This window comes from Amblyomma americanum, chromosome 1 (genome assembly GCF_052857255.1).
Source record: "Amblyomma americanum isolate KBUSLIRL-KWMA chromosome 1, ASM5285725v1, whole genome shotgun sequence".
Lineage (NCBI taxonomy): Eukaryota > Metazoa > Arthropoda > Arachnida > Ixodida > Ixodidae > Amblyomma > Amblyomma americanum.
In genome coordinates, this window is record NC_135497.1 from 82,317,011 (window position 1) to 82,342,563 (window position 25,553).

At 46.8% G+C, this 25,553-nt stretch overlaps 1 protein-coding gene across 1 annotated transcript in view; it reads left to right on the top strand.

The window, feature by feature from the left end:
- Window positions 1-25,553, top strand: part of LOC144113121 (structural maintenance of chromosomes protein 5-like) — a gene marked incomplete at its 3' end in the record, with an annotated part of 180,474 nt that overhangs the window by 129,605 nt on the left and 25,316 nt on the right. The window contains 3 exon segments of the mRNA XM_077646029.1: window positions 1,542-1,696; window positions 4,312-4,520; window positions 20,780-20,957. Of these exon segments, the coding sequence (XP_077502155.1) occupies window positions 1,542-1,696; window positions 4,312-4,520; window positions 20,780-20,957 (542 nt within the window).

Genomic DNA, 25,553 nt, shown 5'->3' on the forward strand with positions numbered 1-25,553 from the left:
CAACGATCAGAATTTTGCATTCTGGACATCATTTTCCATGCTGCGCATGATGCTCGCGGTGCCAAGTTCCCTTGAACGATGTCGAGATGGGGCGAAAACTTCGGATGCGTGAGTTCGCTGTGCCTGCCGCCATTTTTCCCGTGCGCGCCTATTACGATAGCCATGCAGAGGGAGCATCGCGAGTTGGTGTAGGCGCTGCAAGACGGCGCCAGTTGCTCCATGCGTCGGCCGCATCGCCTGCGCTACGGAAGGAGAACAGTGGGAAAGAGAGGGGAAAAAAAAACGAAGCGGTGGCGCCCCTCGCGCGCCTGTACGAGAACGAGCACAGAAGCAGAGGGGCTGAGGCAGTCAGACCAGTGCTTGAAGGTCAACCTGCTAAAGGCTGTGTGCTTCATTTGTGGCGCGTGGTATGAGGTTAAGACCTCTACCATAAGAAACTGCTTCAAGAAGGCGGGCTTTGTGCGCCAGGACGAACCCCCAATGTGGAAACAAACACGATGGAAGCTGCGGACATTGCTGAGCTTTGGGAGCTCACCGCAAATGTTGACGAAAGAAATGGCACGTCCATGGAGTGGTTCTCAAGCGCAGAGAGTGCTGCTATGTTCTGCGAGGAGGTAAGCGACGAGGCGATCGCCGAGAATGTGCCGTCATGGCAGAGTGCGCCGTTGTGTGACGGCTGCAGCGACAGCAACGACAAAATTCACACTGGCCCACCTTCGACACCAATGACTACGCAAAGTGCACTGTATAAGATCGAATCACTCATCGACTTTATGCTCGTGAAAGGGTTGCCACCAGTGTACGTGCAGCAGCTGGATGCAATGCACACTGCAGTAGTGAAACTGCAACTGCCACGCAAGCAAGTGCCCATCTCAAATTACTTTGGTGCACCTAACGCTTGAGGTGCTTGTTAAACGTGACAAATAAATGCGTTGTTTCTCAAATCTTACGTTCTGCAATTACTGTTCCTCAGCGCACGTGTAAAACTCTAGTCAGGAGCTAGAAAGTTATGTTTGGCAGCCATTTTTATGGCAGTCCAGATATGGCGATGATCGGTTATAACGATCATTTTTTCGGGATTTTTCGATATCGTTATAAGTGGACTGCACCGTATTGACGCTGTCCTTAGTTTGGTTATTACCGACGCTCACGGGGTATTATCGCTCTTCTGGTTTACTGATTTCCAGACCTTTGCTCGCACGCCACGAAGTTGTTGTGTGTGCACCAACACAACTTTGCTCCTCAAGCGGAGAGCAGAAAACACATTTTGTGTGCACAGACTGCGTTAAGGCACTGTGTGTGGAGCCATGTTTCAAGGATTACCATACTCTTAAAAACTTTTGACCATTTTCACTGTTTTCAGTGATGTTGGCACCAACATACTGTCCCTTATTTCTTTCCAATTTTTTTTCCTGACTTGACTCTTGGTTTATTCATAATCTGCAATAAAATAATTGGACCATTCAGAAAAGATTTTTGTCGAAAAATTCGACCCTCGGAGGTCTAAGTGGCGATGCTTGCGTTGCGTCCGTGTTGTGCAGTGTTGGTGCAGCAGATGATGCGGCTGCAAGACGTCTCCAACCAGCGCATGGAGCTACTCAGGCGCCGCAGCAGGGAAGCCTATGAGGCGACCCTCTGGTTGCGTCAGAACGAAGGGCGCTTCAAGGGAAAGGTGTACGCCCCGATCATGACTCAGGTGAGGCTTTGTTTTGCGAACTGCTTTGGCCAGGAGCAACATCTGCTTCCCTGGCTTAGCTGGAGGGGTTCAGGTTTAGACAGGGATGCAACTTTGAAGTCCCCCAAAAAAGGCCAGAAAAAAACTGATTTCTTGAAAATTATTGTAACTGCTTGTAAATTTCATTGCTGAAATTAATCGAGAAGTAGTCTAAAAAAATTGTTTTGTGAACCGTGGTGGCTGTGCAGTGTGGGAAACACGCTTGAACAATGGCCATTTTTCTCCCTTGCGGTTTTCGGCTTAGATTCTAACCTTGAGGGACAGATTTCTTCATAACTGCTATCTATTTTTTACCCCCTTTTCTTGCACTCCTAGCACCTAGTGCAGGTCTAGTCACCGCCCAGTGTTTTTCTAACCTTGCGTAAAAAACGCGCGCCTGACCTTGAGGGCCAGTGTTCAGCATGCTCGCGTTATTTCGCCGCGATTGGCGGGTGATCGTGATATCGGTGATGTGAGGGCCGTGCAACACCACTCACTGGTCGCGGTGCATACCACGCGATCAGCAATCACGATTTCGGCGATGTGAAGGCCGCGCAACGCCGCTCACTGCTCGAGGTGCATACAGCGTGATCGCCGAAGTCGCGATCGCTAATCGTGCGTACGCACCAAGCGCCGTGAGGGGCGATGCGCGGCCCGCGCATCGCCGAAATCGCGATCGCTAATCGCGTAGTATGCACCGCGAGTAGCAAGCTCTGGCCGCACAGCATTGAATAAATCCTGTCAGCCGTAAACAGATCAGTGTGAATGCATTTTTTATGCTTCTGCATACGAATTTTGTTCGTTTCGATCATAAGGATTTTTTTGCGGCCCCGTGAGATTTCTTTCAACAGGATTCTACTGTAGAAACATAGTACTATGCTGATGGCACAGCGGCAAGCCGCCACGTGACTCGCTGAGAGGCACTCTTGGCATTGGTTGTTTTTGAACTGAGTGCAGAGAATAGGAAAGTCGCTTGCCAGCTTGATGCTGTGCCATCGGCAAAGTAGTACAGAATAAAACGCCGAGTGATCTTAGAAAATATGTGGTTTGCTCGCAAACCGAACAACACTTGCATTAAAACACTGTGGCGTCCCACACATCACATGAAAAAGTGTAGATCCACGGATGTCGTGGAATTGCAAAACGGGAGTGGGGCAGACAGGGGACCTTCGAGAAAGGGCAGTCGTGATCACCGACGCACCACAAGGAAAGAAGCGATAACATGCGCTTCCGCCAGTGCAGGCGGTGGGGCGCATCACCCTATGGCAGCAGTCTCGCAGAAGCAGTCCTCAGGAATTTTTATTTCCGTGAGCTTAATTTGCGTTGTTTATGGCTGAAAAGATTAGGCGCAGAGACCCAGAAAGCGGCGCATGCTTCGTTTATCGGTGGGCAGAGGAAAAGAAGCCACGGCGGCTGTCTTATCGGGGTCAGGGCTAACCCCTTTAGCACTCACGATGTGGCCCAAAAACTGCAACTCTTCGAAAGCGAAGTGGCACTTTTCAGGCTTCAGGGAAAGTCCGGCCGACCGAATTGCTTTTATTCATGGCAACCAAAAACCAAGTAAGAGTGAAAACGAAGGTGTTCAGAACTGTCTTTAGTGCGCCTTAAGAGCGTGCGTCACTTGCAACACCATCATTTCTTATTGACCGATGAATTTTGATGAAACTTGTATGTTAGTAGTGCTTTCAAACTGAAGTGGATAAAATTCAGCACTACATTTTGAGAACTTCTCTCTGTACTTTTCTGAACCTTGTGAAATGCATGCAAACTAGAAAAAATGTGGTTGACGACTGGTTCAACATTCACTGAATTCCTGAATGCATGCGTCTATGTGTGATGACACATTTACAACTTTTTTTTTTGACACAAGTTTTCTTTTAGTTTCATTTTTTTACAGAGCAGTTGCCATAGACATGCCTAAACTATAAAACAAATTGTAACACCAAAAGTTCAGCAAAAATGAGAATCAAGGATTCCATCGCTTGGAGTGGTGTTCTGTGAGTGCAACAAAATAAACAGAGTCAGAATAGATGAAACTCTCGTGATGATATCTGCTGCAGAAGTTGACCTTCTGGTTATAAACACGAACGGAAAAAATTGCCATTTTTCCAAGCATTTCTTCGATATTCTGTGTCACTGCGTTTCACGGAACAATTTTTCAGCATACTTCCCGGTGGATTTCAGCAATGAAAGCTGGGTGCTGTCTAGAAAACGAGGCATATGAGCAGCTGGAATCATTGAAAAGTGTATTTTTTTTTTACCATTTTTTGTGACTTGAAAGCTGTGTCCCCCCTGAGCTGAAGTAATTCAGAAAGCCAAGTTGATACAGATGCGTCTTCAAATAACAGCATGAAAATTGAGCATTTTTAAACTTGGGATAGAGTTTTGTGATGAATCTGCAACTAGTCACCCGTGTTTCTTCGTTAATGTGATCACTGGTCTCATCTTGGTATAAACAAGTGCTTGTTTCATCTGCGTCCTTCTCATTGGCAAAGTTTTTTTATCATACTGCTGTAATGTGATGCAGTCTAGCCACGTGAGCTTTACCCAGGGGGCCAAACGGGCTTGTAGTCGAACGTTTTGCGGCCGCTGTGCAGATTGACCTGCTGGAGCCGAGCGATGCCAAGTATGTGGAGGCCCAGATCCCCACCAATGACCTGGTGGCCTTTGTGGCAGAGCGACAGGACGACCTGAACGCCTTCCTGACAGCCATGAGGGACACCTGCAACCTGTCCGTGAACGGAGTGGTGATGCCCTCCGAGAGCCTGGACGCCTTCCAGCCGCGACGACCCCTCTCACAGATCAGGTGGGTGGACAAATGCTGTGCCAGGCTGTGCATTAAGGTAGACAACGTCAAGCTGCCATTTTGTGATGCCAATTAAAATAGGATGTTTCTGGCATAGTGTCATTTTCGTACTCTGTTCTAACGTGCATAGATAAATTTTTCCAGATAAAAGAGGCACATTAGAATCTGGTAAATACAGTAACTCTCAGTACGGATTCCTTTAGCCTATTTTGTGTGTTCAAAACAGTAAGTGGGTAGCATCTTAGCATTTTAATGCGATGGCGTTAAGGCTCTCGTCCTGCAGAAAAGCCGATGTTGTCTGTGTTGTGAGTGAAAAGTTCATGAAGAAGAGACCTAGGTGGGCCACCTTGTGGCGTCGTCACAACCTGCCCATTTGATTGTGAGCAAACTGACTTCCGTGGAAGGAGGCATTTAAATTAATGATTGATCGCAAGGGGTTGCTTTGGCTTATGAATGTAAAGTAGGGAATGACCCATTCCGCATATAGTGTAGTCCACTTATAACGATTTATCTCTTATAACGATCAAATTCTTTAGATTTATCAATTCTCCCATTGCCCCTATGTAAAAATAAACCATATATAACGATACAATTGTCAGCAAATAACGGATATAACGATAGGATTCTGGCTGCCCGCAATGCGTTTACCATCAAAGTATGCCTGAAAGTTTGATAATAAATTAAATACTTTGAAGCGGATAAGGTAAAAATGCCCCGAATGGACCGGCGCGGCAAAATCCGCTAGGAAGCATCGCCTACGGCCTTGGCAACCAAGCGCTACCATCTTCACAATCACTGGAGGGAGGAGCTGCCACACAGCGCAGCTTCACACATAGTTTCCGTCTGAGATGGCTGATAATATTTTTTTAAGTGTTCGCTTTTCTTGCACGTTCTTCGTTTCGCACTGTCCACATTGCAGACCTTGGCAGCGTGCCAAGATACTGTGCACCAATAACATCAAAACGTGTTTACCATATAAAGGCGTGTAACTGTCGCACCCTTGTATGGGCCGCACCCTGTTATCCCAAAGGAAATACAGTTAAACCTGGATATAACGAAATTGGAAAAGCCAGAAAAATATTCGTTACAGCTCCGGAGGCTTTCGTTATATGCAGTTTCCGCGAGAAAGTTCAAAAAATAAATGCAGAAACGAAACTAAGGTGAAAATCAAGGCCAGTGAACTCGCCCAGAATGCATTTATTGCACTGAAAAGAAACCAGTGATTTTGTTTGCTCTGCTGTTTGTTGACAAGGGTCGGCACCACAGATCGCTCATAGGACATCAAGACACTCAAAGCTGTACCGCCATTGTCCAGTGATCTGGTGAGGCGTCACAAAACATCGATGGGATTCTACACTTTATTTGTAGAAGGCGTAGCACATGGTGACTCGACCTTTGGAGATCCATTATCGTTGGTCCGACATTAGACACTTTCTTCCAGCGCTTCATCCGACATCTCTTCACTAGTCACCACACAGTCGTCCACATACAAAGAGGTCACAGAGCTGCATGTCATCAGGGGCTGCTCCATTCACATGCAGTAAACCATAATCTTCGGTGAGATTGGGCGGCCCTGAAGGCTCCACTCCTAAATGCACTTCTTCGTCACTTTGCGCAGCCTGAACTTCTTTCGTTATGCGGGCTTTTTTGAAACAGTTGGCGATAATGTCCGCACTTGTTTCTCACCACGATGCTTCAAGCATCTCAACTGGGTGGAAAAATTCCACTTTCATTTCCCGCTTAGACGAATGTTCAGAAGCAGCTTTTGGATCAGTCTACGCCGGTAGCTGCAGTTTACGCTGTTGATAATTCCTTTGTCAAGGGGCTGGATTAGCGAAGTGCATATCGTTGGCAAATACTGCAGTTCAATATTTGAAAGTTCGAGGCCTTCAACATGGTGCACAGCACAGTTAGATCTAAGAATAAGCAAATTCTGCAGCCTTGCTTCTTGGTAGCTTCATTGAACGCCTTCACCCAGTCACCAAATATAGCCCGCGTCATATACGCTTTCGTGTTAGCTACGTATTTCACGGGCATCCGGTGTGTTCTTTTGAAGCACCTGGGGCGGGCACTCTTACCGATAATTAGTGGGACGTGCTTGTTTGTCCCGTTCGAGTTAACACACTGCAAAACAGTTACACGAAGTTTACTCTGCTTGCCTTCGTGGCAGACGTCGCCTTTCAGGCTAAGGGTGTGGTTCGGGAGCAACTGGTAATAAAGAGCCGTCTCATCACATTTGCAGACTTCGGACGCTTCGCACCGCTTCAAAATTGCAGTTAGTTTTTCTTCAGCCCTAAGTATTGGCAGTATCGCTGTCCACAGAAGAACCACTTATTTATCTTTCCAGCGATGCCATACCTGTTTTTAAAGCCTTGAAGCCATCCGTTGCTCACTTTTAGGTCATCAAATTCCAAGATACAGGCATAATCCGGTGCCCTTTGCTGCAAGAGAGCGCCGCTGATCGGAAGATTCCTAGCTCTCATGACCATGAACCATGTGAACACCGCTTCGTCCACATCGGCATATGTTGATGGCTTTAGCTTCTTTTTGCCGCTAGCACTGGACTCCACTGCTTTACGAATCACATCATCTTTCGCATTGAGTATCGTAGAGAGAGAACTGGCTGGGATTTCAAATCTGGCAGCTACATAGAATAGCAATCCAGAATAGCAATTTTGTCCTCAAGAGACAATACAGTAAAACCTAGTTGATACGTTCCCGGTTCGTACGATCAAAATCGTGGACATCAAAAATGTCCTATAGAGTTCAACTATATTACTCCTGATTAGTATGTTTCCGGATAACACGATTTCCCGGCTATTAGTTTTAAAATTTTCGCAAATTGTGGTCGTATAATACGTTTATGGACCAACCGTACATGTGCAAACATAAAAGTTGGTGCAGCGCCTCCTCTATTTTTACAATGCCTGCCGAGTACGGCAGATCCGATCATCCAATGCCCTCTCCTATCCTCCTTTCCTGCTCTCTCCCGTCGGCTAGCCTTCGCGCCTGCTCTACGTCTGTGAGGGAGTGTGCCATCTGAGTGGCACCTGACGGCGGAATGCGGACGAAGACAATTTTTTAAACGTTCTGTCTTTCTTCGTGAGGCGGCGCTCAGCATCCCTCATAGTAATCAGGCTGCCTGTCACGTATTGACGCGTCATAGAGCACGCCGTTCGTGGTGCTGCTCACCGTGGAGCCGCTGCAGGCGCTTGTTTTAGAAGGAGCCACAGAGAGTGCGGTGCAGCGGCGTTGGCATTGTAACGAAAGGCGGTGGCAACTTGTTGGAATCATGTTTGTCTTTTGGCTGCAATGCAGAAACATTCCGGGAGAGGTACTGAAACTGCTTGGCAGAAATATGAAATCAGAGGGTAAACGTAGTTAGTAATACGTTTTACTCTATTGATTTGCGATTCAATCATGTTGAGTAAGGAAAATGGGAGAATGAAATAAAGAAGGAATGATATATCTTCCCGAGAAGGAATTTTTCGAAACTGCCAAGTAGCAGTAGCTTTCAAGTCGTAGATCTACTTTTTGCAGGCTAAGCTGTCATCGTTACGACAACTAGATAAAGATTTTTCTCTGTGCGTGGCATACTGCAGCTTCGATTGTTTTAAGAAGTGAAAGGAACTCCAGTCGCAAATGCACGGCGCAGCAGCTGATGCCGAAGCATTTCAAACGTTCTTCCTGGTCTTGACCTCAACCAGGCGCTAATAAAACGATGCAAAACTAAAAAAAAAACACTTCAAGGAAAGGAGGCAGATAAAATCGAAATCAAGTCTGCTTCAGCACGTCTTCAGGTGCAGTCACCACGAAGGCTGAACCACAAGGCAGCGTTTGTTGTACCGTCGTCGTCGCTTCAGGCCGCAGGAGAGGGCGACCAAACACACGATGGCGCATGAACTGGTTTCCCAGACGGGTGTTAGGTGTGTTTTGTTTCGTTTACTGTTGTTATGTTCCGCTTGCACGCGAGATGCTTTATCCTCCTCACGCATACAAATGTGGTTGCGCTACAATGCCCATTTCTTATGTCTGTAAATAAGTGTCAAAGCGAGCAAATACACAAATTCTAGAAATGTAAATGGCTCTAAATACAGAGTTGCAATATATATAGCAGCAGACACATGCAAAGTATTGTATATGCTATTGCTGTAAAGAGTTGTAAATATATGTAAATAAATGCGCGTGAACGTCCCCTTTTTTTCTACAAACGAGCTTAAAATTTCCCACACTTCGCACAAAACTGAAAGCAACAGCAGTGCTTGCCATAATTAACTGGTGCCATTTTACTGCTGCTGCGAGGGCACCTCGTCAGCGTTGCGGGCCACATCATTTATCCGTGCAAAACAATTTTCATGGCAAGGAACAGCTTCCTCAAGTGATAGGCGGAGCAAACGCTTGTGCCCACCTCTGCAAACGGCGAGCAAAGCTGCTGCTCCAGCCGATTGTCGTTGGAAAAAGCGCTGCGCCGCGGATGAATCGAGAGCTACGCAAGGAGGGGTACGAAGCAGGAATCTGACAGACGCGTGGTGCAGATTTGTAGTATAGGAGCAGGACAGATAACGCCAGCACCGCGTGACCGTTGGCAAGCATGACGCAAGCAGTTCAACCATCTGGATAACGCTGCAGCGCGGCAACTAACTGAAGTGAGGCGTACCGGCGTCTCCCATTGCGAAGCGGGTGATGCGGCTGGCATTGTAAAAATAGAGGAGGTGATGGTCGGTCGAACGTGAGGGCACGTGAAGTGAAGATCTAAAATAAAGTGGCAGTCACCTGCTGTGGTGGCTTCTCTGCAGTGCATAGATGCAAGGCGGCGAAGCACCACCAATAACAAAAAAACGGCGCATCAGCATTCGAGACTACTGTTTTTGAGGGGACGCGACGCGAAGAGGAGAAACGCTGAGGTTTCTTCGCAGTGCAAAGAGCAAAGAGGCGAAGCATATACGAACTACAGCTATGCGCTTAAGTACGAGTGGGCTGTGCCCTGGGAACGCAGCTTGAAGAGCAGGAACGCTGTGACAATAAGCTGCCGCGGTGGCTTTCCTGCAGTACTTATATGCAAAGGGGCGAAGCATTCGAAGAAAAAAAAAAGAGAAAATGACGGGGTACAGAGTTTGGTTGCTTTCGTTATTGCCATCGACGACTGGGTGCGTTACGAACTTCGTTCCGCACTTAAGGGGAGACACTGCTCTTTAAACTAGCTTCGACAATTTTTATCATACATTGATGAAATTAGCATATCTAATGTATTTTTGTGTTGTGATCACAAGTATGCAATTAATTTTTACCTATCTCTTGTAGATTTTGAAATATTCATTATATTTATGACCAGTTATGTTGCCCAACTTTTTGTTAAGTTCTTCATAAAATCTTTATTAAAATTTGATGTCTATGTGTTCTACAAAAGCCAGAGTGTGCAACCAGACCATAATTATTATTTTTGGTTCGCTGAAATATAAGAGACAGACCTGTGAAGTACACCCATTAAATATAGCTAATTTTTGAAAAATAGCCTCCCCATTTTAATTAAATTTCGAAAGAGAAACGTTACATTGATTTGATTTTATTGCATAGAGTAATTCACAAGCTTTAAAATGCAACAAGAATTGTCCAAATCCAACCACCACATCATGAGATATTTTGGGCATTCACAAGCTTTAAAATGCAACAAGAATTGTCCAAATCCAACCACCACATCATGAGATATTTTGGGCAACAGTATGTGCAGTGGTTAAAAAATCAGTTTTGAGAAAACAAGGAAAGAAGTTTGAAAATAAGTCCAGAGTTTATTTTCTGTAAATTCGGACTTGTAGTCCAATGGATCTTATGCTAGAACCCTCCAGGCCCATAATCTCCATCAATCTCTTTCCCTCGTTTTCTTTTCATAGCCTGCCGGACGTTTTCAGCATCTGCATACTTCCTGTCTGATGCTACCAGCCGACGCTAGTCCTTCTCCGCGCATCTTTGGAGCATCACACTGCTTTTGTTGACATGCAGTTCCCTGAGGATGGCCTCACTGACACGCTCTTTGCCAGCGTTAAACCTTGCAACAGCTTCTCGCACTCTCAACAGTATAAAGAGAGGCGTGCCTGTGTTTTGGTGCGAGTGACCATATCACCGATTGTTTTGCCTCTCTGGCATCGTTCAAGCAATTTCTCGTCAGAGAGGCACATGTGTATAGGCAGCAGTGCTCTGCAACATAGTCTGGCAGGCTGTATCGGTGCTTAGGTGTAGGTTCCTTCTTTGCCACGGCCTTGTTTTAAGTGCATCAGCTTTCTTGACCTTTCTTCACCTTCTTCACCTTGCGTCCGTGGAGGTTATGTGATGATAGGTTGCGAGGACAGCATTTTTCATTGCATCAATGTTGCCGTGGTTTGCTTTTAATGCTCGTCCATAGTAGGTGGACAGTTTTGTGATAAGCTCACCTATGAGCTTGCACTTTCCACTAAGGCTCCTCTTGCCGTCTCCCTTGCTTTTTTGCAGCAGACTTTTCAGAGCAGCACCCATGCGTTTATGGATAGGATTAATGCAGTCTTCTTTCTCGATTTCCACAAAGCCATAAATTTTTTCTTCATGCAGGTCATTGAATGTACGACTATCACCGTCGCACAACATGGTTGTGTACCGTAGTCCATGCTTGTTCAGTGATCGGCAAAACAGTACTTTCGCAGCCTCCACTTCCATTTGGCCGGGCTTGCTCGAGCTGCTTTTTTGACACAGGTGGCCAGCTAGGGTCACCTTAGGGTCACCTTCTTTCACCATAGTTAGGGTCACCTTCTTTCGGGCCCAGTTGGCATCCTAAACAAAAGTTGGAGAGCACTACAAAATCAAGCACATACTTGGTAAACGGTTCAATGAATGTTCCCACACAGATGTGCGAGGAATGGCCTCTCGTTAGCCATGTTCCATCATAGGAGACTGCAATATTGCCGGGGTTTCTGAAGTTTAGCTGACCGTACAAGGGTTTCACTGCATCCGCACATTTGCCCATCACATGCGTGGCAGCATTGAGGGAGGCAGGGTTCAGCTTCCTCTTTACGTATTTTTGGTACGTTTCTTGGTGCAAACCACGCCGCGAAATGTTGAGAGCCGAAAAAATGTCGTTGAGGACGGTTTGACCGTTTCCTGTGCTCATAACGGCACTAGTCGCGAGCATGTTCACTTTAAACGAGTTGCACGTCGCGTTCCCACCTGCTCTCGGCAAGCTCTTCGGCCTTGAGTTCTCCGCAAGAATCGCAGTTCACAACGAGCTTGACTGCAATTCCGTACTCACGGCCCATCTTTGACAGCATCACAGGACTACCGCACACTCTGCACTGCACGCATTTGAGCAGCTCGTTCACGGCTGCGAGGCTTAGAACGGTGAACCCCGTCCCACTTTCCGGCGCCTTGTCGAAGTCTCCCAAAAGAGATTGCTTGCGGCGGGTAGCGGACACCAAAGAAAGCCGTCGGTCTTCTTGTGCGTGGAGATCAATTTTCATTTTTTCGGTTTCGGAAAGAAATGTTGTGTCGACGCGCACTGTTTTCTACACCGCAACGGTCGCTGGCGCCGCGTACGCTACCGCTTCCTCCGTAGGTGCATTGCACTGGCTTGTGCGGATCGTCGCTGCTGTTGCCTGGTCTGATGGCTCCTCACGTGTCCGCGGCCGCCGTTTGCACTTTTTGCCGAAGGCATGAGCCGTCCGAAATTTCCGCTTTCCTCCAGCCATCATGACAGAGAGACGGCAGCAGGGCAGTGCTCCGCTCAAAATGGCGAACGGCGCTGCTTTGTCCAGCAGATGACGCTTCCCGGCATCCAATCGGGAGGCCGGATTTGCCACACGTGATGCAAAAGCACCAGTGGTGCTCGCTTATTTTGTATTTTTTTGCGGCGGGTAGCGTCATTGTTGCCAGACGGAGAAGTGTTTCCTGCCAAAAAATGGAAAGCAGAAGAGTGCAGCTTTCAAACGATACCAGTATGGCTGCGCTCCGTTGCGGCGTTGCGATGGGGCGTGAGTTTGAATTTGTCTCATCTTGAGGAATTTTATGAGTGAAAACTGTCGTTGTACTGACTTTAAAATCCAATAACGCGGTAAATACTTGTGCGAGGGCCATAATATTTCAGAAGTAGGTTCTTCAGAACCTGAAGATTCCGCAAAAAAATGTTTCAGAAAGCTGATTTTTTTCGCAATTTTTCGGTCTTAAAGAGCCGCGTCTCCCCTTAAGACAGCGCGAAAGTGGACAGAATTATACGAGCACTAGAAAAGGATCTGTTCAGATCTTGTGCTAAGAAATGCTAATCGACATTTTTATGAAGTGAAATTGCCAATAAATACTTCGGCGTCAACGAGTTTTGCGTCCGGTATTGGAGACGGCAGCACAACGAACTCAAGACGACTGTTAAGACGCACCGGGCCTTCCGTGGACCGAAGAGTGGGAAATTTCCTGCTGTCAAATCCTCTTTACTGGAATATATCAAGACTCGACGAGCGGATGGGTGTGCTGTGTCGATTGATTTGATACGGAACCAGGCGCTCGTAATCGCAAGAAAGGAGGGCATCCCGGTGCAAGACTTCCGCGCTAGTAACGGGTGGGCCACACGATTTATGCAGCGCAATGGACTCTCGCTCAGGAGGTGAACGACGCTTTGCCAGCGCCTGCCCGCAGCCTATGAAGAGAAAATAGTGGACTTCCATCAATCCGTTATCAGGATCCGGCAGGAGAAAAACTTCTTGCTCTCCCAGATAGGGAACGCGGACCAAACTCCGCTGAATTTCGATATGCCCAGCAGCAGGACAGTCGAACAGACAGGCACTCGGACTGTGCACGTCAGGACTGCAGGTGCCGAAAAACAGAGGTGCACGGTCATGCTAGGCGTGACAGCGGACGGGCGGAAGCTCCCACCGTACGTCATCTTCAAGCGGAAGACCCTCCCGAAAGGAAAGCTCCCCCCCTGGTATACACGTGCGCGTCCAAGAAAAAGGGTGGATGACCGCGGACCTTATGGTGGACTGGGTGAAGACTGTGTGGGGGCGGCAACCGGGAGCGCTTCTTTTTCCGTCGCTCCTCATGCTTGATAGCTTTCGGGGCCATCTTCAAGAGTCGGTTCGGGCGAAGTTCAAGGAACTGCGCACGGACCTGGCTGTTATACCCGGCGGCCTCACATCAATGCTACAGCCTCCTGACGTATCTTTGAACAAGCCAGTTAAAGATAACGTCCGGAGGCTGTACGCAGAATGGATGGCCGAAGGTGAACATGCTCTGACGCCGGGCGGCAAGATCAAAAGACCGTCCGTGAAGCTGCTGTGCAGCTGGGTATCAGAGGCATGGGGGATGATTGATGTAAACATGGTGGCCAGAAGCTTCAAGAAAACAGGAATTTCGAACGCCCTGTATGGGACCGAGGACCACCTGGTGTGGGACGATGAAGAACCATCAGAAGATGAAGAAACCATCGATTCCATTGTCGACACGGACTCTGATGAGTAGAATTGCCTGCAGGATGAACGCAACGCAAGTAGTGACGGGGAGGTTGCGCGCAGCAAATAAAGTTCTTTAGCAGCTTGAGCTTACGTTCACCCTGTAATTTCATAACGAAGGTAAGTTACGCTTGAAAGTAATGTTTTCGTTATATTTACAATTGCGGACCTGACAATCCTGATCTTGCACCCATTCATCTTTGCATTTAGCACTCCGAAACATTTGCTTGAAAATTTTCCCCGCATAATTATCGCACCCCCAAACTTCGCGTTGATTTTCAGGGAAACAAAGTGCGAGGATTATGCGAGTAAATACGGTAACAATAATCGGTTACAACGATTGGATTTTCCGGGTTTCTCAATATCGTTACAAGTGGGTTGCACTGTATATGGGCATTAACCCATTATTGCTATCGTGTCGTACCCTTAAGATGAAGCTTAAGTGTCCTCTTCAATTTCTGTTCAGTCAGTGTGCTGCGTTGCCATGATGTCATGTGATGGCATTGGTGTGTTACAACGCCAACAACAACGCCTCCACATGTGCACGGATGCAATCTGAGGAGTGACTCCCGTAGGGGCAACAGCTATACCCCTGTCAAGCGAACAAGTTAAGTGCACTTACAGAGAGTGTCACTCACTATAAGTGCACTTTGTCAAATGTAAACATCGCAAGTGGAGTGTCACCCTCAGAAGAGTGCTCTCCGGTTGGAGTGTGTTCATGGAACATACTTTGAGGGCTGAGTGCGTAACCTCGACAGCAGCCACTTTGAAGGCACAATATGTATGGTGCGTAAAAATTAGTGAAAGCTCGTTAACTTGAACTCGAAAGGGACTGGAAAATTGTTCGAATTTAGAGTAGTTCGAATTATCAAATGGGCGCTAGAGAATCTGAACCAGTCACATCTATCCTCGTTACCATGAGCTAGGCGTTACTTCACGTTTGTGGCAGGCGGTTCTGAAAATTAAATTCATGCTGTCCTAATAGCAAACGAAATAACTTGATCAGCCAGTCATGCGCCAGGAACAAGTACTGGTATGCATTCGCGTGAGCAGCGAGCTTTAGTGCTGGAATATAGGACACTATTTATAGTGTCCTATAGTATTTATAGGACACTATTTATAGTGTCTTATTTAATGCTGGAATATAGGACACTGCAATATAGGACACCAAAACATGTTTATTTACAGGGAAGGGTTGTCGAAATTAAAAGTAATCAGTGATGTGCATTCGCTTGCGTTTCTAATGCCGAGACTCAATCAGCATCGTCTGCAGCTTGCCCAAGAGCTCCAGCGCAACATCCGAGTTCTCATTGACAGAGAAGTAGCGTACTGCAACATCGAGCGCCGACGCTACTTCATATGCACTTGGCGGTGTCGTAGGCTTGTCGCCGCAGTCGGACTCTCACTGGCGGCTGTGTTCACTGCCCATGAGGCCTGTGGTGTCTGCTGACAGCATGTAGCCTCAATTAAATTGGTGTCACTCAAGGCCGCCAACGTCTCCACACTGCTGTCCACATAGCTCGCGGCACCAACAAAACGCAACACAGTGGCGCCTGAACCGCCATACTGCATTGTGTTTCAAAATATTTCTTTGTTGTTTGTAGCTATATTGGAAGCAACACCAGAAAGGAACACGATCACATGCAACGCCACCATATTGTTAGTTGTCAAAATATTGAATAGTCTTGGCTGGTCTTGGCTTTTCTTCTATTTCTGTTTTTATTTTTCATTGTTGGAAACTGCTTAAGCTTGTTTGATTTCTGCTATCACGTGAAACTATAGTGTGCTAGATTCTAGGTTAGTCAAACAGTCAAGTTTAAGCTTTTTATTTCTTCTTCGTTGACCTCTTCAAAAATTTCGCTCATTTCGTGTCGCCAATTTTTTTGCTGCGAGTACACTTTGACTTCCCTTTTAGCACTGCATAGCCTAGAGTGTCATTCGGATGCCAAAGTGCACTTAATTTGTACACTTGACATGGTTATTAGTGTGATGAGAGTGAGCTTCCAGCCTGGTGACTTCCACAAGTGTCATGCCAGCAGTTACTGGAGGGCGAGTACGGTATATTGGCAGAGTAAGGCGCAGGTGCTCAAGTTGCAAAAATAGCATACAGTAGAATCTCGCTATTACGAATCTGAAGGCGAGGCGAAAATATTCGTATCACCTGAAATTTCGTATCAGCAAAAAACGAGCGAAATCCATAACCATGAGACACGCACAAAAAAAACACTTATGTGGAAGGAAGTCACCTATGTCCTTCTGAGTCTTCTTCTCCGCGAGGTCGGCTAGCAGAGAATCGAGAGCGTGCATAATTTCGGCTGCCGATGGTGGTTGGTCATAACCATTTTGGCACTCGTTGTCTTCTTCGTCACTGGTCAAAATTCCAGGCTGCGACGATACATCCTCCACGATGTCTTCCACTGTGTGCAAACCACAGGTGACGAGATCGTCGGCACTGCAGTCAACGCCAAGCTGGTTCTAGACATCAACCGGAATTGGATCTGGCACTTGCGAGGGGGTGGCCACTGTGGATTTAAAAATCCCACACTTTGTGAAACAATTCACGATGGTTGCAGGGGAGACGCGCTCCCAGGCCACTGCAATAAAATGCATAGTGTCCAAAAGACCAATCTGCATATTTGCGTCCTTACTGTCAATCTTTGCAAGAAGGCGGCGCACCAACAAACCTTTGAAGTGATGCTTTACTTTTCTGATAATGCCGGCATCCAGTGGCTGCAAATGACTAGTAGCGTTCGGGGGCATTAATACCGCTTTGATGCTCTGTAGCGTCATGTGCTCTGGATGCGCCGCACACTGGTCCAGCAGCAAAACAATCTTTCTGTTCTTGCATGACATCCTATGGTTCAAGTATGTGACTAACTCCACGAACAGAGCCGATGTGAATCCACGCCTTTTTATTGGCTCTATATGTGCAGGGCAAACGACCGGCTGCCTTTAAGCATCGGGGCTTTTCGTATTTTCTAATGACGGTCAGTTTTGCTGCAACGCTGACCCATCAGCGTTGCAGCAAAACAAAAACCGTCACATGCTGCTTACTTTTTTTTGTCCTCCCTGGCAGGCTTTGCCCTTGAAGCAGAGACTCTTTTCGGGCTGAAGATTGTAAGACAGCCCTGCCTCGTCAATGTGTACAACATTGTGAGCGTCATATCCCGCGATCAAGGACTGAAGCGTGGTTGCCATCCAATCTTCAACGATGGAGGTGTCAATCTTTTTCCCTTCGCCAAAAATGGTTTTGTAGAAGAGGTCATGCCGTGCCTTAAATCGGGGAATCCAGCCACCAGAGGCCTGAAAATTTCAATTCCAAGCCTGAGTGCGATATCTGCAGCCTTCTCACGCAGAACATTTCCGTTAGCATTGACGCTGTCCATGGTGACCCCTTTAAACCTTGCTAGGAGAACTTTTAACTTTAAGTGGTTAGCTGATTTTGCTTCTTATGAGTTTACGCCAAAGTGCCGCACGTTCTGCATAATTTGGTTGCACTTACCGACGATCGTAGAGAGCGTAGAAATTAGCAAGCCTAATTCCTTGGCCATGTCAACGCGCCTTTTCTTGGGCTCTTCGTTCACAGCGCCTTCCGCTTTTGCGACATCTTACTGATTGCAGTACCTTTCCAGCTGACACGATCAATGCTCGTAAAACGACACACGCAAACAACACGCTGCACTTCCCTAGTAGTCGCGCACGAGGGAACAAAGAAGCGGGAGCTGCTGCTGGTGTGACGATCTGCGCGCTGGCTGTAGCTGAAAGACCGGCGGATCGGATGCTCAGGGCCACGAGAAATGTGGAGAGGACAAATCGCGCCTGACCGGTTGGGTTGGGTTGGGTTGGGTTCGGTTGGGTTGGGTTCGGTTGGCTGGTTCGCAGGGCGAACGGACCAATAAGTAGCGGCGCTAGCCTCGGGCAACAACGAAGTAAAAAGAAAAGGGCGAAGAGGCCGCCCCCAAAAACTAGAGAGAGAGAGAGAGAAAGCTTCGCTTGCCTCGTCAGCCTCCCTGCTGCCGTGGAATCCCAAACTGGCACTGGCGCACGCTGCGCCGGTGGCGGCTCGACGTTCGCGGTACCGAAGTTCGTATCATCCGGCGCGACGCGGAAAAGTGTTTGGAACATCCGAATTTTGGCCCATTGTGCACAATGCATTTCGGCGGGGGAATTTTAAGAATTCGTATCAAGCCGAAATTTGTATCAGCCGGGTTCGTTATCACCGAGATTCTACTGTATTTACTCGTGTAAAATGTGCCCTTGCATAATTTGCGCACCCCTAATTTATTGCCCGGATTTATAAAAAAAAAGTTTTACTAGTGTATTTTGTGCTCCATGCTACGGCATGTATGTGGGTGTGTGCTGGGCAGGCTTGCGAAGATCAGCGCGGCCAGCGGTGAGCGGTGTAAAAAAAAAAAGTCGGGGTATAATTCATTTGTAAATTGGTTTCGTTGAAAAAGCATCTATTGTGCTTTGTTTACCCAGCTCACCTGTGGCGGCTGTTGGTTTCCCATACAAACGGCTGCAAGAGCAAACTTCCGGTAACCTCTGGATTGTGCGTTGCGCCACAATGCGAAACTATCAAACCATTGGCTGTTTTGTTTGCAACTACCCAGCCGGCCTGCATGCGAGGGCACAGTTTTTTTGCCTTCTATATTCATTTGACTACTGCCTGTGTGACAGTATCGTTACACATCTATTGCTTTGAGCTGTGCAAGTGCTGTCATGCCATCACGAAGGGAACAGCAGTTGACGACCGATTTTTCGGGTTCTCTAGGGACTGTGAAAAGGACCGGAAATCAGGCTGTCCGGAAAATTAAATTTCACCGAAAAAATAACGAACTTATCACCAATATGCCGGAGGAACGGGTCAGTTGTATTGCATACATTATAAAGCTCCTCATGGCTAAATTTCTATGCGTGACATGTGCACAGGTGACGGGCGGCGACCGCTTTCACGAGGTCAGCCTGGCTGTGCTGCCCTTGGCATGTCACCAATGAATGCACGGTTGGGACAAAGTCTTAACGGGAAAGCGAACACTCTGCTGCGAGAACTGCGCTGCGCCCATGAAACAGTGGATACACAAAATGCATGTTTGTGTACAGATCTGAAGTGAAAGTTGTTAGAACATGCAAAACTAAAGAAAGGCAATTGAGCCAAACAGAAAAGTTGACTTCGTGGGTATAGTTAATAATTGAATCTATATTATGGTACACAGTGCAGCTATTTCATGTATTATTCCACGTGGAAACGGAGAATTTGTGTGAGCGAGAATTCATGAAAATGTTGATTTTTCAAATCTGTCATATTCGGATTTGCTAGGTTTTTCTCCATATACAGTAAACGCTGGCTGCGAAGTTCGGATTATCGAATGGGCACTAGAATGAGCGGTCATTACACCCCACCGCGCGGGCAGTACCCGAAGCAGTCACATCTAGACTTGTTATCGTGAGCTAGGCGCTACTACACGTTTGTGGCGGGTGATTCTGAAAATGAAATTCATATGGTTCTAGTGGCAAATGAAATAAATTGATTGGCCAGTTATGCGCCACAAACAAGTACTGGAATGCATCCACATGGGCAGCGAGCTTTAGTGCTGGAATATAGGATGCTATTAATGCTCGAAAACATGTTTATTTACGAGAAAGGGTTGTCAAAATTAAAGTAATCAGTGATGTGCATTTCCTTGCGTTTCTTGTGCCGAGACTTTATCAGCATCATGCCCAAGAGCTCCAGCACAATGTCAGAGTTCTCAATGGCAGAGAAGTAGCATGCTGCAACGTCGAGCGCCGACGCTAATTCATATGCGCTTGGCGGGGGCATAGGCTTGTCGCCGCAGTCGGACTCATCACTGTTGGCTGTGCTCACTGCCCATGAGCCCTGCGGCGCCTGCTGACAGCATGCTGCCTCAATTATATCGGCGTCACTCGAGGGCTCCAATGTCTCTACACTGCTGTCCCCGTAGGCACCAACGTGACTGCGGCGGCAGCATCGTGATTGCAGTGGCTGAACCACCGAATTGGCTGAACTGTGTTGTGTCCACCACGTGACCATGACCCAGTGACCGCGGCACAACGAAAACCTGGAACAGCTTCCGCTGAAGCATTAATGGCTTGGGCGAGTGCTCCGGCTGCGAAAACCTGCTACGGCATGCACTAGAGCACAGGCTCCACGAGCCTCGTGCACTTGTTTTTTTTTCTTTTCTATTGTTTTACACCTCTAGTAAATTTGGAGCGTGTTGTACTCGCTATGGGTCAACTGCTGTCTACGTGGAGCGGTGTCAGCCAGGGGCTCCTAGTTGAATTAACTGTGGCGGATGCCGGCTTGTTCGAGTTTTTGGGAGCTTTTCCCCATTGAAATACACATGGCTGTGCCGGGACCCTGGTGTCAGTTCGAGATAACCATAAGTTCGAAATAATCGAGTTCGAATTAAAGAGCTTTTACCGTACAAGTGAAGTTTGGTGCCCTGGACTTGCATATATTTTGAGAAATGCTCCAATAAATGTGCTGCCACGGTGCACGAACTCGTGAGGATGCATCAAAATATTCCCCTTTTTTTATGCCTGTGCAATTCAAAACCAGCTGCCATAATGCGCTCTGTTTGGTCTCACTTTATGGTGCAGCTTGCTGGGTTGATCTTGCGCCAAGGAAGCGACTGCCTCAGCAAGGAGAAAACCTGAGGAGGATTCCAATATAAGATAATCACTTACTTTAAAACAAGATTAAAGCCACTGCTGTGTGTAGTTCATGTTGGTTCTGTGCCTTGCTTGTGCAGCTCATTTCCCTGTCCGGTGCTTTTGCAGCCAGTACGGCTTCCGAGCGTACGTCCAGTCACTGTTCACTGCTCCTGACGGAGTGATGCGCTACCTCTGCAAGCGATACCGAGTGCACGACATCCCTGTGGGCAGTGCGGCCACCGAGGACTGCCTGTCGCAACTGCGCACTCTGGGCATCAATCGATTCTTCACCGAAGAAAATCTGGTGAGTCTCTTCTGGAAGCCTAGTGAACAGCTGGGAAGTGAGCCTGCGTGGTGCTGTCTTTGCAGAGCATCATGGTGATCGTGGTGCGAAGATGCAATGATTTCTTCTTCATTGTCTCAGCTGATACATTGATGGACATCTTTTTTCATCAGCCTGCGTGGAAACAAAGAATGGTCACAGTGGAGGTGCCTAACCATTTCTCTACCGTGGAGAAAATGAGTATTTTTTGTAGGTTTCAGTAGCCTTTTTTTTTCTGTAAAAATAATTGCATTTAAAGTGTAATGCGGTATGGGAAAACAAAGCAAAAAAATTGGTTTTTAGGATATAAAATTAACGAATTGCGTGTTGCAACAGAAAATTTTATTTCCCAAATACAAAATTTTAGGCAAAAATTGAACAAAATTTGTAAACACACGCTTGTATCTAAAAATGTTAAGAGTTTTCCAAATTATGCAAAATGGCTTATTCTATTGACCATTGTCTGTGAAAAAATCGTATTTTTTTAAAATAGTATTCTTATTACAAAATAAATTACGTATTTTCTCGCATATAACCCGCACCAAAAATTGAAAGAAAAAAAAAAGGGTTTAAAAAGGGGGGTTGTGGAGTTCGTTGACCTTTTCACGAACTCGGTGGTCTGGTGTTCGCAAGGAAGGCCGCTCCAGGGGTTTGGATGTCGCCAACAAAGGGACCCGTCCCCGTGTCGGCCTCCCCTGCTTGTGGCGGACGTCCTCGTGTACTCCGCGCCGTCACGGGCATGGCCCGTCTTAAAAGCCTAACCATGTACAGGTGTCGACATGTGTGCGTTGTAAAGGGGTTGCTGAGGCTTCGGGAATGCACGAGATACGGCTGAGTATTAGCCGAGTGACCGGAAACCCACTATTCCCGTAACTGTCTTCTTCTCTTTCGGTGTGTTCTATAAACAACTTTAGTGATCGTCTCGTCGGCATATGTTTGTCGCATGTGCGAAAGAGAAAACATATGTTAGGAGAGTGGTAACCGCTGTGACGTGGGTGCCGTGGGAGAGGGTGGTCACGTTTGTGCTGTTTGTGTATTGATTGCAACCTCTCCTTTCCCAAATGTTTAATCAGCACTCTTTCCTCAATCTGTGATTAGTTGGCGGAAACCTTATTTTCCTTTTCCTAACCACTGATTGGTGAGGTGTATCGCTTGTAATCTTATTGGTGGCTGTCCCCGCTAAGGGCAGAGACAGAGGGTTTAAAAACAAGCGCGCTGGTTTGAACGAGGGCTGAATTCATCTGATCAACGGTTTAGTCATGTAAATAGTTTTCTCCTTGCTTTGCTTCTTCTCGTTTTATTTATGTAGTAAATAAATAGTTATCCTTCTCCTTTCTTCGAGTAACGTGAATGTTTGCAAGTTAGAACCACCGGGTCATCAAGAAACCCCGATTTCATCAACAAGGTGTTTCCTCTCATTACCACCTGAAGGGGGAAACTCAACCGGGGGTGTGAGTTATCCGCGAATATTGAGGGAGGGTGGGAAGGGGAGGGTCGGCTCCCTAGCAACGGCTTTCTTCTCCAATATTTATCGCGTTGACCGATCACATTCCGATGCCGCTAGGCTTGACCTTATGCGCAATTCTGCAAGTCGGCTTCCCACATACCACACGTGTTGTGAACAGGATGGGGGACGACCCGCTTCTAACAATTGCAACCCGAAAGTGCATTTAGTTTTTTATCCTTCTGTAATACGTTATCTAATTAATGCCCACACCCATGGCATTCGTTCTGTCACCTTAACTCTCTGAGCGTGACCACCGCCATCTCCTTTTCGTCAACTACGGTATGTGGGAAAGCCTACTAGCGGATTTTCGCGTGAGGCTCTCGAAGGGGCGAGTCGAGGACTCACAGCAGGGCTAGCGATCCTGTAAAAATCCTGCCTATTGCATGGTGCACTGTGGCCCATGTAATGGCAGGCGTGACAACGTTTGGAGGGCTCCTGTCACTAGGTCAGAAAAATAACCTGGCTGCGAAGTTTTGGTTTCTGAGCTTCGCCACTCGCCCGTGGCAATGAGAACTGTTGGCCGGCGCATTCACCAGTCGTCCAATCCCAGCGCCTTGCCGCTTTCGGACGCTGATTGATATGTCGCTGGCCTTTTTTTTTTCCTTTTTAGAAGCAGTCTCGCCATTCCTGTGGCAATGTGCGTTCCCATCTTGCTTACGTTCGTGATGTCTTCCAGCACGTCTAAACTTCGTGCTCCTCACGGGATTAGAGGTGTTTGCATGATAGAGCCGCCTCATAAGACTACCGCATTTCCGGTAGTCTTGTCATGTTATGGATTTGATTTTGCCTTACCACATTACAGGCTGGATACTGTTATGCTGTTTAAGTAGTATACATTTCTGCGCACATCATGTTTTTTTTTTATATGCTGCTCAGGCAGTCTAGTTTTGTTCATTTCAGTTGCAAAGGCCATATACTATTTCGAAAAACAAATACGAGCAGCAATGTTTGCTTGTTTTATCTTTTCTGAATTTATTTTTTGTGCTGACCAGATATTCGATTATCAATTTCGATATTTGAAACCATTTTTTCTTCATATTCGTATTCGATTCGTATTCGAAAATTTCAATATTCGTGCTCCCCTACTGGAAACCCTATAGTTGGGCAGGAAGCATGGCCACCTGTGTTCCAGGCTTGTTTTTGATCGTCGCTGGTGTCAGAACTGAATTCCTACGAAAGGGCAGTATCTTCAGACTTGCTGCTGCTCAGGTCATCAATAAAATCAGTAGCAGACAAAGTGGAGTCCTGAGGTTTGTTACTTTTTTATTTGTGACATTTTTGAGCGTGCATTACACATGCGCAGGCTGCCAAGCGATTTTGATGCTACCACATCTTTGGACTGCGTCCAAAAAATGTCACGTTGTGGGAAAAATTAACTAGACCGAAAACGATATAATATTTGTCTAATTGCAAGCCAGATGATGCAACATGCCTGTAAGCAGCGCAGAAGGCTCTGAAGTCGAGCGGAAAATTTGTTGTTAGCAGACAGTTAGCGCAGTACCACGTCTTTGCGTCTTTACAGTGCAAAAAAATGTGCCCTAACGGGAAAAAAAGAAAACTCTATGGGAATCGAAACTTCAATTCTTTGACTACAACCTAGAAGTGCAGGGAGGTCGTAAGTGACAAGGAAGGTTCAGAAATTAGAGTGCGAAATCTTCGTTAGAGTGCTAATGTTGCTCAATAGACGTGGGAAGGAAAGCGTTAAGGGGGGATGCAGCTCTCAGCTAAAAAAAAGTTTATTTCTTGATATGTTCTCCTGAAATTTCTTGAGCATACAGTTAAACCTCGTAATGAACTTCAGTGTAACGAAATCTTCGATGTGACGGTGATGTTTTAGCTTGAGTTTAACAATGTAGATTTTGCTATGAAGTTTCATTGCTGGCTGGAAAGAAACCCGAGGAAAAGTTGTACCACGTGCAGAAGTGGTTGAGTGGTGTCGTGCTGAGGAGTCATCAAAATTCGCAGCACCAGTAAGCCACCAAACACGATGACAGTCGAGCACCGATATGGTGTAGAGTATGCATTGGCTGACGTGTTGTCGCTGTTTGGAGCACACCGAACATAGGCTGTTAAAATGCCGTCGCAAGGTAAACCACTATCACGGAGTGACATTTGTGGCATTGCATGCGGGAATGCCGCCACAGTAACGATGCGACAGCAGAATCTGTATTGCATGGGTTTCTATCGGAGCTTGGATGGGACTGGCTGACGAAAATCTAGCATCTAGACAGTAGTAGCGAAGTTCAGGTATACAAGGATTTTGATGTTTTGCGGTGATGATGATGATGAAACAACGTTGTGGCATGCAGACGAAGAAAGAATGCAACACAGTACTGATTATGGCGTTTTTACGATATACGGTAAAATCTCGATATAGTGAATATGGATATTACAAATGATTGGCTGCATTGAATGCTTTGCAAATATTTTAACAATTGCTACTTCACATTTAGAATGCAGTTGGGCTTAGAACGGATACCGTAAAAACGTGTAAGGGTCGCGTTTTTTGCAGCTTGTGTTCCTCAATGTATCCTTTTGGTTGCACCATCATCGAATGCACTTCTCACCTACATCGAATTTTGCTGCCCGCCGCATGCCAGCCGTGCTCGAGAGCAAATTCTACGACTTTGAATCTAAAACCAGCTGTGTAGCTACAGTCAAACCTTGATATATAACGAGTGATATTACAAATTATTGGCTACATCGAAGTATTCGTAAATATTTTTGACAAACACATGCAATTTTTACTTAATATATCTTACGCGGTTGGCCTTGAAATGGACTATTGAACTCCTCTGCACCAAATGATGCCCGTTCAGATGGCAGGTGACAGCGTGCACTGCACTGCACAAGTGACTGGTGGTGGTGCAGTAAGTGTTTGCACTTTTATCTTGCACTTGTGAACAGCAGCATGTAGGGTTGGCATTCAGCATGCATTCGCACCTCTCACGCCTGTCAGCAGCGCCCTGGAAGCAGCAGCGAGGACAGTTGTAGGCTTGCAGTAACCTTCCTGCACTCACGTCGGCTGTCATGGAGGTGGTGAAAACGGCGATGGCTTTCGCTTTGACGTA